We start from the raw sequence: 14,154 nt of genomic DNA, 5'->3' as shown, positions 1-14,154 counted from the left end.
AGATTTAAACTTTTAGTTACTAGACAGGAAAACTGAAGTTTAGCAAGGCTGACTTGCCTAAGCTCCTATACCTAGACTTGAAATGCTCTATGATACAGCTGTATTCCTTTAGAGAGGAAGGAGGGAGGGAGGGAGGGAAGGCAACACCAAGGACAGAAAAAGGCCTCACACATGAAACAAGACCAATGGTGATTCCTCCAATTTTTCCACCTATATCTAATTTCTTTTTTTAAAGTACAAAGTTAGATTCCATTCAGTTAAATAATATTTTATATGCCTTTTTGGAAAAATTGTAATATTCATACTTAGAATTCAATATATTCCTTCTTTTTTTTCCTTCTAAACTCTATCAGTTTAAGTCCCTCAAGAAAATGTCTGTGAAGCGTCCATGGACAAATCCAACCCAGGGGATTGGATTCTTTTCAGCCCACCAAGGCTGTCATTATATATCCTATCTCGGGACTTTTAACTGGCTACATTCAGTATCTGCTTCACTGACCTCTATCTCTGTGCTAATTGCTTCCAGCTTCTGCACATCTCATACACTTTGAGTTTGAGGGACAGGACTTTGATCTATGTCCCATTCATAATCCCTGCTGCTGCCCAACCCAAAAATTTCAAATTCTAGATGAACTGTGATACTGGTAATATAACAAAATAGTATTTGTTTCAACTGCACTTTACAACCAAGTAACTGTACAATGGGCTGTTGTACAATCTACTGTTTTTAATAGCTGAGGTTAATTATCTCTTCTACTGATCAATTTTCAAAGGAAATCATCACAACAAACCTTTGTGAACATGATTTAATACTTTTAGGATAACACATCATACTGTACCTCTGGGTCATCATATGAACAATTACTAAAGGTAGCTGACAGTAATTTTCAAGTGACATGGTATAATAAATAATAATCATTCCATTCCCTATTGGTTTAATAAATAATAATCATTCCATTCCCTATTGGTTTCCCTCAGACTGACTCTAACCCCTCAAGCCCTGCATTTATACACCCACTGCCCTCCATCTAATTCCAGGATGACTACAATTCTTTAAAACACCACCACACAGATTTACCTTTCCTAGTCTCCTTATCCCTTCCTAACTACAGCCCTCAAGCAAATACCTACAGCTTTGTTTCTGATCTGTCTTTTCAGGGGACTCATCTGTTAATTTATAATAATTATGGCTGCTGTGGCTTCAAGAGAGTCTGATGTCATCCCTCCCACAGTGAAGTGTATTTTCACTGGGATTTCTTGCAGGTATAGAACAAAGGAAACAGATCCCTGAAGGTGGGAGCTTCAGGCACTGCACCTACATGGGGTACAAGAGCTGAGAGGTTGACTTTAGAACAAAATTTCAAAGTATGTTATGGAGATGAGTAAGAATAAAAAGGGGGGGGGGCTCCCAATACTATTTTGGAAGACATTCTAGGAAGGTACTCTATTTAGAATGTACCTCATAATGCGTTCTCATCTCTCTATCTGAACATGAGGACCACCTGTCTGACTAAACTGCCTAAAAACAGTATGGCCTAAGAAATATGTACTGTATACAAGCTGCGAAGAATGCAGATTTTTACAACCTGGTGACTAGTATACTGACAACTCAGGCTTAAGGAACACCCTTAAGGGACACCCACACTTTCATTCCCGCAATGTCAGTCCCAGGGGAACACAGCTATAGATCCACCTGAGATGACTGCTGTCCATTTTGGATATTGTGTTCTTACAGTTGCTGATCATTTTAGCATCACTCACTCTTCCACTTCAATACACTGCTTCTACAACCCTCTTTTGCTGGTGACAAATACTACTTATGCATTCTCATAGAAGCTTCATTAATTTTTCAATCCAACAGCATTTTTCATTAACAATTACTCTTCTTTTACACACAAGGTCTTTTAAAATCATATGCAATGTTTAACTAACAACTTCCACCTTGATGAGAGAGTAGGCGCCTCCCCTTGTGCGGGCCTGTTTAAGAAGGAAGGTAGCTGTGATACCTTTAATAATATTTCCAACAGGAAAATGTGCTCTGTGTTGAAGATAACTTCATTTCTTTTGACTTAGGGCTCATCCATATTTAAATCCAGTCCTGTGACTGCCTGTGAAATATTGTATAATGTTATACTGGTTCATTCACTCTCACACAAACTTGAGTACTCTCTCTAGGCCAGGCACTAAGCTCAATGATGAAACTACTTCAGAAAGTAAGAAAAGGTACTCAGGGGACTTCCCGTCATTGCGCAGTGGAAACAAATCTGACTAGAAACCATGAGGTTGCAGATTCAATCCCCGGCCTTGCTCAGTGGGTTAAGGATCCGGTGTTGCTGTGAGCTGTGGTGTAGGTCACAGATGTGGCTCGGATCTGGCGTTGCTGTGGCTCTGCCATAGGCTGGCAGCTATAGCTTCGACTAGACCCATGGCCTGGGAACTTCCATATGCCACAGGTGCGTCCCTAAAAAGCAAAAGAAAAGGCACTCAGGGTAAATCTTTCCCTTGGTTTTCTGCCTTTGCAATTTCCAGGGTCTAGTCCTCATCCTGCCAGTCTTCCTCCTTGTTTGGCTTTGGCAAGGAATATGCGAGTTCCTCTTGGGTAATGTCTCCAATTTCTCTACCATAAGATAGTGGTGAGCCACAACTCTAAAGTTTTAAGCCTTCAAAGCTCACCATTTCACTGACTCCAAGAATCCAAACAAAGTGGTCAATTAAGTTAATTTTTATTTTGGCATCAATAGCAAAAGATATTCCCATGCTACAATTTGAGGATACCAATACTAAGAGAAAATTGCATTGGATTCAGATAACTTTTATTAATCATTAAGCACTTGAGAATTTTAAAAAACAGATACAGGTTGGGAAGTGGAGACTTAGCAGGCTTCATGAAAGGACCATGACAAGAACAATATCATTTCAATTCAATACAGCAACCCAAGATTTCTTTATCTGCTTATCTACTAGGAAAAATGTTAAAGATTTTCTTTTTTACCATTTTCCTACCAGCAATTAATACAAATATTGGCTGCATCTCACAAGAGATACCCAAAGAATATCTAAAGATAATAGTTTATAGGGATACTGGCTTAATTCTATATAATTCAGCTAAGGAGTACTACCTAAATTGTCCTCTCTGAAAAAGATCAATTGAGTGAAAATAATCCTTTGGAGCTGGTATAGGATACACATAAATGGGTCCCATTTAATGACAGTTAAAACAATTTTAACATCTCTGAAAATACTAAGCTCAAGGATTTTAATATAATTCCTTAATAAATAATTATTATTAAGTGGTTTACTTGTATTGAATAAGGGAAATAATGTTCACCCTAGGATACTCAAGGTAAAAAATAATAATTTATAATGAAATCAGCCTTCCCAATTGTTTTAATATTAGGAATAGTAAAGAAACAATGTACATTAAAATATTATATTCAAATAACAGCAAATGGTGAAAATTTTTCAAGATGAAGTTTTTAAGCAAAAGGAAAGGAGAGGCTAATACTTCTAATAGAAACCTTAGTAAATATTATAACTGGATTCTAATGGTGTTAGCATTATGGAATGAGTAATAATTGATGGAATGAGGATGTTTTATTGGTAGTTACTGCCTCAGTTATTTAAATTTTTCCACTGGAAGTCTAAAAATTTGTGGTTGAGTATACAAAAGAACATTAAGCATGTGCCATTTTTAAGAGCAAAGTCAGACATCTAATAAGAATTCTGAAGTTACAGTCTCACTTCCAAGGTCGTGCAGAATGTACATCTTTTTTCAACTGTCCAATTAAAAAAAAAATCAAGTGTTAGAACTACAGACAAAAAACAAAGTGCTAGTGGTCATTCCACATTTGCCTTATTCTAAAAACAATGCTGTCTCCCAAATGAAATCAGGATTCTCTTTGCCCCTCTGTACATCAAAATAGACATCTACTTTAAGATAAAGTATTTTCTACAAAAACATTGTTTAATTGCTTTTTAACTGTCAAAATCAACACCAAAGTAGGCTTTGGGAAACAAGAGGGGTATGTAACTATTATCAACATCTGAAAGCTGTGGTTAATAGAATTATAATTTAAACTTCCATAATTTCATATTTTTCTTGGGAAAAAAGTTTATGTATAAATTTCTTGCTCTTGACTCAAAAGACTCCTGAAAAATTTAAAAACATTGAAGTTAAATAGCCACTGAAATGCCAATAAACTTAACCTTACCTAATGTGAAACAGTCATGCAGGCATATCAACCTTTTAAGCACAATGACGTCATGCTTATTGGATTGCACTGCACAGACCATGAAACCTCATGGTACCTAGCAATCACCTAATCTTCTACTGAGAAAGAAAGCCAGATGTCATTAGTGAAAAATCAGCCTATATTTTTGAGATAGAGGAATGGACCAGAAATAGATGTATGACCTAAGAGCAGCCCAGAAGGGCAGTCCAAATATAATGGTGTTTAATCTAATACTCCTTCCTTGGAGGTCTTATTGATCTCTGGCAGCATATGTGCTCTGTGAGTTATATAACTCACACTGGTGACTCTAACTGCTGAGCAGTGCCAGATGTGGCAAAGAAAATAAAATAATCTCGTAGCCTAAACCTCAAGATCTCTTGGCTAATTCTATGCCATAATCTCAGCTTCAGGAGCCCTGGTCTATCTCACCTTCCCAAAAGTCTCCTCTGGAAACAGAATTGAAGAGGAAATGGAAAGGATCCCACACATCTTGCTTGCTAAGAGAGTGCTTGACAGGACAGAGAAGAAGTTATCCTAGAGTATCCTAGATCAGTTGGTCACTTCAGAGTTCTTAGACATCCACAGGTTTGCAGCAGGGGTTGGCAAACTATGTTCTGCAGGTTAAATCCACCACATTGACTGTTTCTGAAAATAAAATGAGACTGGAATACAGCCATCCCCATTTGTTTATGTATTTTTTTTTTTTCAGGGATGCACCTGTGGCATATGGAAATTTCCAGTCTAGGGGTTGAATTGGAGCTGCAGCTGCTGACCTATGTCACAACCACAGCAACACTGGATCCTTAACCCACTGAGTGAGGCCAGGGATCAAACCTGCATCCTCATGGATATTAGCTGGGTTCATAATACACTGAGCCACAATGGGAACTCCTGTTTATATACTATTTATGGCTGCTTTCCTGTTACAGCGTTAGCTGAGAAGTTACGGCAGAGACTATAGCCTACAAAGTTGAAAATATTTATTATTTGGTCTTCTATAGAAAAAGTTCACCAAGCCCTGGTCTATGGCATGTTGGTATAACCCTTTGGAAATGAAGGATAGCCTCCTGCCCCAAGTATCTTCTAACTTTCTACAGATGACACATACCCTCTATTTGGGTGTCCTGCATTTATATTTTCACTGGGTAAACAAAAAAGCTGCCAGCGGCAAGTAAAAAGCTTTCTAAGTGGGACAGGCTGCAGTAGTATGGCTTCAGCTACCCAGGCTATCCTGTAATCCTCGGGCATCAGAACACTGACCGAGATGCTGCATAAAATTTGAAGAATGTCCCAGTACAACCAGAGAACACCCTGGGACTCTGGAGCAAGGCCAACCTACTTTAAACAAATACCATTTTTTCAGCAAATAGTTCCTGGCTAGCCACTAGGGTCTGACAGACAGCCAATGTCTGATCCCAAGGGAAACCAAGTGATGATATCATTAACCCATTTTGAGCAGTTTTACCTTACCTACCAAATCACAAATAGCATGCTTTCAATGCAGGATCTAGTGTTTAAATAAGTCTGTGCTTATGGATGTCCCAAAAGCACAGAAGACCCAAATGGGATAATCACAACCCTTACTTGGTCGGCTTTCTTCCTCACTCAGGATTATATCTCCATAAAGGCAGTCCCTACAGAGCAGCTGACACATTTAAGAGACCTGAGTTAGTTCTTTTGTGATAGTACTAGCCAAAACTGGACTGCCTAAGCATCACAGTCCCTTCAGGAATGAAGAATAATACACAGAAGAAACATGACCTGATTTGGCAGAATTTTACGCAATTCCTTTTATTGTTCATTTTAACTTTCAGGTCAATTTTTATCAATTCTTAGATGGTGAATAATGACTAATCAGATGGATCTAGACTTGAAATGAGCAAAAATAGTAGACTGCTAATACAGAGATTTAGGAGGTCCCATAGTGGCTCAGCAGAAACGAATCTGACTAGCATCCATGAGGACGCAGGTTCGATCTCTGGCCTTGCTCAGTGGGTTAAGGATCCGGCGTTGCCGTGAGCTGTGGCGTAGGTCGCAGACACAGCTCAGATCCTGCATTACTGTGGCTCTGGCGTAGGCCAGCGGCTACAGCTCCGATTCGACCCCTAGCCTGGGAACCTCCATATGCCGCATGAGTGGCCCTGGAAAAGGCAAAAAGACCAAAACAAAAACAAACAAAAAAACACAAAGACAGAGATTTGAGGAAGGATAATATATGTGGCCCTCCAGAAAGGAGACAAATTTTTGCCCCACATGAATCCTTACTGAAGTACCCACAACTGTAGCAACGTCTCTTTTAATAATCATGTGGACAGGATTGCATCTCTGTCTTCACTCCCCAGTCTGACGCTTGCTGAATGGGCTTGTTGTGAGCGACTACAGTGGCAGCTACAGATATCTATGTAGTTACTGCATAAGCCAGTGGCTACAGATGCTAATAGACATTCCCCCTCCCTGAGGCCAATGTGGCTATCCACCACTGGCCAGCACTCACTTTATTGGCAAGGCTGACCAATCCTAAGACCTTGATTGGTTGTCATACCTCGGGGGAATCAGTTAGTTGCCTAGTAACAAGCTAATTACACTGGAACCCTTCCACCTTTAAAGGAACAAAGCTCTATCCTCACTGGAACTGATACTTATTTTGGATTTGGATGGGCTTTTGCTGTCTTTTGCGCCCTTTTTTTTTTTTCTTTGCTTTTTAGGGGCACAACCTGTGGCATATGGAGGTTCCCAGGCTAGGAGTCTAATCAGAGGTACAGGCTGCCAGCCTACGCCACAGACACAGCAACATCAGTTCCAAGCTGTGTCTGCAACCTACACCACAGCTCACAGCAATGCCAGATCCTTAACCCACTGAGCGAGGCCCGGGTTCAAACCAGCAACTTCATGATTCCTAGTCAGATTAGTTTCCACTGTGCCATGACAGAAACTCTGTCTTTTGCATTTTTGCCAATACTACCATATGTGTTTTTACAAATGTCTTGTACCTAACACTACAGTATTACAAAGAGAAACAGAAAGCCTCCAAGGACCCACTCCTCAGAGAAAACCAAAGAAGTATCCTGATGTAAACAGGATGCTCTGGACTCATCAGGCATATATCATCCAAAAAAAAAAAAAAAAAAAACAGGGGGGGAGAAGGCCTACAAAATGATGAAAGAGACCATTATGACCATTATGGGCTGAGATTCAACACCAGTTATGGGCACCACCTCACAAGCTTGGGATGCTTATCTTTCAGGATTATGGTACGTGCTCTGCTTTGAAATACATGAAGTAACAGCAAAGTATGGTATTATTTCTCCCATAGCCAAACACAAGTCTAAGAAACAAGAAGCAGAAATATGAGTGGTTTTTCTCATAATCTAGTTATCTATTTCTTCTTTCTTTGTGATGGTTTAGATTTCCCAAATTTTCTAGAATGGCTATGCAACATTTTCTATTAAAACATAATTACTAAAGGAAACACACAGAGAGAGCTCCAGAAGCAGATTTTCACTGAAAATGGCACATAAGGAAAGCAAGGAGTTGTAACGAATGCAAGGAATTCCTAACAAAATGGAGAAGAGCTGTTTCCCATTTTCTTTGATAGTGGTTACTATGCAGCATTCCAGAGCAATCTTGGAAACATCTGACTAACCCTCCGTTTCCTTATTTGTAAAATGAAGGTTTTTTGTATCTTATGAGGTCTATGAAAGAACACTATAAACTGTAACATCTCTAATGTGGATTACTACTACTTGTGTTAGATGTGTGTCTACATGCTCAGTGCCTTTTTTTTTTTTTTTTTTTTTTTTTTAAATTACTGCTATACCTGTGGCACGTGGAAGTTCCCAGGCTAGGGGTCTAGTCAGAGCTATAGTTGGCCTATGCCACAGCCACAGCAACATCAGATCCTAGCTGCATCTGTGACCTACACCACAGCTCATGGCAATACCAGATCCTTAACTCACTGATCGAGGCCAGGGATCGAATCCAAATCCTCATGGATACCTATGTGGGGTTCTTAAACTGCCAAGCCACAAGGCGAACTCGTTGGTGGTTTTAAAAACAAAAACAAGACTGAATATTAGTTACCTTTGGGTTAAAATATCTACAAGATTGTGGTTGGGAGCCTCCGAACAGGGCTATGCGGTAGTCATGTTTCTTTCTTCTGGGCCTTGTGCCTTCCACCAGTTCTTCTCGATCCTCAGGAGACAGGAGATGATACCTCATTCCACCTATAGAAAAATACATGGCAACTCTTCAAGAACTTCAGGCACTTTAATGCTTTGAAATGGAAATATCCAAATAAAATAGTGTTTTTATTTCTGTAATTTTTTTTCTATCATCTCTCTATAGCATTTAAGGATAAAGCGAGGGGAGGAGTTACCATAGTGGCGCAGTGGAAAGGAATCCGACTAGGAATCGTGAGGTTGCGGGTTTGAACCCTGGCTTCGCTCGGTGGATTAAGGATCTAATCTGAGCTACAGTTGCCGGCCTACACCACAGCCACTGCAACACCAGATTGGAGCCGCATCTTCGACCTACACTACAGCTTATGGCATTGCCAGATCCTTAACCCACTGAGAAAGGCTGGGGATCAAACCCACAACCTCACGGTTCCTAGCTGGGTTCATTTCTACTGCGCCACAACAGGAATTCCAGAAATTTCTTAATTTGGTCAATTCAGGGCCCATCCAATAATTTAAAAACTTTTCAAGAGTTCCCACTGTGGCACAAAGGAATCAGTGGTGCCTGGGAGTGCTGGGATGCAAGTTCAATCCCTGGCCTGGTACAGTGGGTTAAGGATCCAGCATTGCTGCAGCTGGGCCTTATCTGATCCCTTGCTCAGGAACTCTATATGCCTAAGGGCAACCAAGAAAAAAAAAAAAAAAGAGAGAAGAAAAAAAAAACCAAAAACTTTTAGGATGTTATTTAAAATCAATGTGGGAAAGGTGGATTGTTCAATAAAGGATGTTAGACAACGATATGGAAAAAATATTTATACCCCTACATCATATTTTACTGAAACAAATTCCAAATCAATAGAATATTTAACAATGTAAAAAAACCTCAAAAATGTACAAAAGAAAAAGACAGTTTAAAAAAAAAAAAAAAAAAAAAAAGGCCCAGAACGAGGAAGCCTAAGACAAAAACCTCAGAGGCTATGAGAAACAAAGTTCAGAATCTGCATGGCAAGAAGAAAAAACAAAATCAAGACAACAACGAACTAAAAAACATCTATAAATAATATAAATGACATATAAAAGATACTCAGTAAGATTAAAACCAGCAACTAACAGAAAATTAGATTAAGTAGCTGAATAAAGTTCACAGAAAAAGAATAACCACAAACAACTCTTAAACATATGAAAAGATATCCAAGTACTCTAATTAGAGAAATACAAATTAAAATCATACTTTCTCACTTATCAGACTGTTCAAGATCAAACTATCTGGAACACAGGGTATGATAAAGGAAGCAGCACCCTACTAGATTGCTGGTGGGGATGTGAATGGGCACCAATTATCTGGAGGGTAATAGAGCTTGCTATGTGAAAATTATAAGTGCACATACTCAAACTGGAACACTACATTCTGTATCTTACTTTTTTTTTTTTTTTGTCTTTTTTTTTTTGCTATTTCTTGGGCCGCTCTCGCGGCATATGGAGGTTCCCAGGCTAGGGGTCTAATCGGAGCTGTAGCTGCCAGCGTACGCCAGAGCCACAGCAACGCGGGATCCGAGCCGCGTCTGCAACCCACACCACAGCTCACGGCAACGCCGGATCCTCAACCCACTGAGCAAGGGCAGGGACCGAACCCGCAACCTCATGGTTCCTAGTCGGATTCGTTAACCACTGCGCCACGACGGGAACTCCTGTATCTTACTTTTAAAGCTCCTTTAAGTAAAATGATTATTGGCTTTATTAAAAATATCATTAATAATTATTTGTATCTCTGTTTAAAATGAACAACAGTAGACCCGTAAAAAAAAAAAAAAACAACAAAAACAAATGCATACACCTGTTAGTAACTTCCCCTTTAGGAGTATTATCAACCTAAAGTTCAGTGTTAAGGATGTGGTTAAAGAACTATGGTACATCCACACAATGGAATATTCTATGTGGCAGTTAAGAAGAATTTGGAAGGGTAATTTGTACACATGGAATGATCTCCAGGATGTAGAATAAAAAAAAGCAAGACGTAGAGGAGTACATAGAGTGTGTGCTATCATTTGTGTTTTAAAAATATCTTAAAAAAATTTTTTTTTATTTTTAGTCTTTTTAGGGCCACACCCGGAGCATATGGAGGTTCCCAGACTAGGGGTTGAATCGGAGCTGTAGCTGCTGGACTATGCCACAGCCGCAGATCCGATCTGCGTCTTCAACCTACACCATAGCTCACGGCAACGCTGGATCCTTAACCCACTGAGTGAGGCCAGGGATCAAACCTGCAACCTCATGGTTACTAGTCGGATTCGTTTCTGCTGTGCCACAAGGGGAACTTCTAAATATTTATATCTTTACCATACCTATTTATACATAATTTATATGGCAGTAAATGACTGTGTATGCAGACTCAAAACCACCTTTGGAAGGCTGCAACAAGATAATAATGGTTACCTCCAGTGCAACTTACTTTTCACTCTATACCCTTTTATATTTTTTTGAATTGTGTATGATGTGCAGTATTACTGATCTAAAATTAAAATAACGTAAGCAATTCTCAATACATCAAAAAACACTTCTGCTCATGAGGCTGTGTTGGGTCTTTATAAGAAGGATAGAGAGAGGATAGGTTTGGAGAACAGGTTGTCAGTGAATAAAAAAAGGCTGAAATGAGAGGTTCCCAAGAGGATGGAGACAGACCCCCACTCTGTGAATGTGGCTGTTCACCTTAGAGACCTGCTACAGACATGGTCTGCAGAATAGGACTGATCCACAGAAACCAAATGAACACCCTGCAATCAAAATTTACTATGACTCTTCTAATGCAACAAATAAATAAAAAAGGGGGAGATGTTGGAGACTACTGAGCTGCTGAACTCTGCAGAAAGCAAACTTGGTGTCGTGGCGAAGCCAGAAAAGCATGCATGCCAATGCAGAGTTCTGCTTAAAAGACAAGATAAAGGACTTATGCATTAACCATGCTATTGTATAAACAGCTGCACTATGTCCTAAGGGTATGTGCCTTTGATATCACTAAGAGATAGCTTTGTCTTGCCCACTAATCTCCTCACCTTCTTTAATAAAAGTCATGTAGGCTAAAGCCTAGGGCCTTTGTTCTGCTGAATAGAGTGCCTCCTGGTCCCCCACTCTCTAAATGTAAAAAAAATAAGTAAATAAAATAAAATAAATTACATAAGCAAATTTTCAATACATCAGAAAACACTTTTGCTCATGAGGCTATGTTGGGTCTTTATAAGAGGGATAGAGAGAGAAGACAGGTTTGGAGAACAGGTTGTCAATGAATGAAAGTCAGTATCAATATTTTTAGTATTTCCTTCTATTTCAGAGTATAAATAGAACCACTCTGTGTTAGAACAGCTGTCAGCAAACTTTCTCTGTAAAGGGTCAGACAGCAAATATTTTAGGCTCTGCAGGCCACATATTGTTTTTGCCACATAATCTTCATTTGTTTTTTACAATCCTTTACAATCGAAGAAACCACTTTTAGTCCAAAGCTGGCTTCAGCCTGTGGGATGTGGTTTGCTGATCTCATTCCCTTCCCTCCCATTCTAGATCTGAGACTGCAGTTCTTCATGTGTAGTTTTCTAATCAGAAGCATCACTTGGAAGCTTGTTAGAAATCCAAATTATTGAACACTACCCCAGAAGAGATCTTGTGCAATTTGAGAGCCACTGGTGTAGGAAGGTACTGGCAGAGGGGTACTGTGGAATCTATGAACATAATACTCCCAACAAGAATTTGGTGTTCCCATTGTGGCGCAGCGGAAACAAATCTGACTAGTAACCATAAGGTTGTGGGTTCAATCACTGGCCTTGCTCAGTGGGTTAAGGATCCAGTGTTGCAGTGAGCTGAGATGTACGTCACAGATGCAGCTCAGATCTCGAGTTGCTGTGGCTGTGGCATAGGCTGGCAGCTACCGCTCTGATTCACCCTCTAGTCCTCTTCCACTGGTGCGGCCCTAAAAAAAAAAAAAAAAAAAAAAAAAGAATAGATAGGGAGCAGGGAAGGAAAAAAACAGAAGTGAACTGCTCCAGGCCACAGGCCACTGCGCCAAAGCGGCTGACTACGGCCAACTGTGTTCATCCCTGGAGGAACAGTGGCTCCTTCACTCCTTCACTGATGGTCTTTTTCTATCCAAGTGCCAGGCAGGACACTCTGGCACCTTTTTCTGAGGTACACCTTGCTCCTTGCTTATTTCCTTGGGAATCAGGTACTGCTGCCTGCAAATTTTGAATAAGAACTTGGTGTGGACCCTCATGGTGGCTTTATGTTCATTTTGATTTTACGTCTCATTTTCTTTTACTTGTAAATTCTTTTAGTTCTATTCTATAAACTTATCATCTTGTCTGTTTTTCTTTTACTCTCAAAAGGCAGCCCCTAAGTCAGAGAGTAGGAACGTAACTGATGATCTGAAGAAGGGATGCCCTCTTTCCTCCCCTGAGCTCTGCCCGGGCTCCAAAGCCTGGGAGAGTCTCAGTTGCTGGTGCCTAATCAAGGAATTTTAGAACTCACTGTTCTTCATAACAAAACAAAAAAAGGAAAAGTAAAATAAAAAACTGAACAGAAAAAAAAAAAAGATTCCTGCTTAACAGCCTAATCCCCATACTTGGTTGCATTTCTGGAATAATCCTATTATCTTATTTCTACATAAATTCAGAATCCATACAACTAAATACTACACCAAGACTAGGTGGTTATCTTCAACAGCTTATAACATGTATGAACAAACAAGGGCAGCTCTCTACCCAGAAATATAACACACAGTTTGCAAATAGAGGCAAAACAAAAAAATCTGATATTAACATGCATGAAATTCAAAAAATGAAATACCTAATCTAAAGGCATCTTCTTGGTCCTGATTTTCTTTCACATTCCTGTACTTAAACCAGTAGCAACCTACACGCCACTGGTTATTTGTTTGGCCATAACCATGGCATGTATAAATTCCCAGGCCAGGGATCAAACTGCACCAGAGCAATGACCCAAGCTGCCGTGGTGACAACGCTAGATCCTTAACCCACTGTGCTACAAGAAAGCTCCTATGCTCTACTTCTTAAAATTCCCTACACCTTGATTTTCAAGAAATCAGCCTTTGGTTCAAGCGGCTTAGTGAATTCTCCTTTCCTAGTTCTTTTCCTTCTATCATTAAGTGTAGACATTCACAAAGATATGTCCTTGATTATATCCTTTTCTTGACACCTTAACTAACTAACCAAAATGTCACACACTGCTTCATGCTTTTACCACTTATGAAAAAATTTTATATTAGATCTTCATCTATTATTATTAGTAGTATTTTTTGTCTTTTTAGGGCTGCACCTGAGGCATAGGAAGTTCCTGCGCTAGGGGTCTAGAAGAGAGAATAGCTGAGAATTTTCCAAATTTGATAAAAAACACAGATTACTCAGACTCAGGAAACTAAACAAATATTGAACAGGATAAACACAAAGAAACAAATGCCTAGACATATTGATACTAAACACCAAAAACAAAGGCAAGCTCTTTTAAAAAGCTCACAGAAAAAAAAAAAATTTCACATTGTCTACAAAGAATGACAACTATGCCAACAGCAGACATCAATGATAATGATGGAAGCAGGGTGAAATATCTTCAAAGTATTGAGAGCAAATGTATTCAACATAGAGTTATATGCCCAGTTCACCTTTCATTTAAGAGTAGATAAAACAGGAGTTCTCGTCGTGGCGCAGTGGTTAACGAATCCGACTAGGAACCATGAGGTTGCGGGT

The 14,154-nt window shown here is 39.5% G+C and overlaps 1 protein-coding gene across 16 annotated transcripts in view; it reads right to left on the bottom strand.

Moving 5' to 3' along the window:
- Nucleotides 1-14,154, bottom strand: part of KLHL7 (kelch like family member 7) — a 72,436-nt gene that overhangs the window by 19,047 nt on the left and 39,235 nt on the right. For all 16 annotated transcript variants that reach the window (XR_014815960.1, XR_014815959.1, XR_014815963.1 and 13 more), the window contains one exon: nt 8,313-8,455. Coding sequence is in view for 10 of the 16 variants with exons in the window: in XM_084977230.1 (XP_084833356.1) it covers nt 8,313-8,455 (143 nt within the window). In the remaining 6 variants the exon portion in view is untranslated. The remainder of the gene's footprint in view (nt 1-8,312; nt 8,456-14,154) is intronic.

This window comes from Sus scrofa, chromosome 9, assembly GCF_054392235.1.
Source record: "Sus scrofa isolate SSC_HxYL_T2T_F1_AM1 chromosome 9, Sscrofa_HxYL_maternal_Yorkshire_Landrace_v2.0, whole genome shotgun sequence".
NCBI classification, from domain to species: Eukaryota; Metazoa; Chordata; class Mammalia; order Artiodactyla; family Suidae; genus Sus; species Sus scrofa.
The sequence above is the reverse complement of the archived record's forward strand: the minus strand, read 5'-3'. Positions and strand labels throughout refer to the sequence as shown.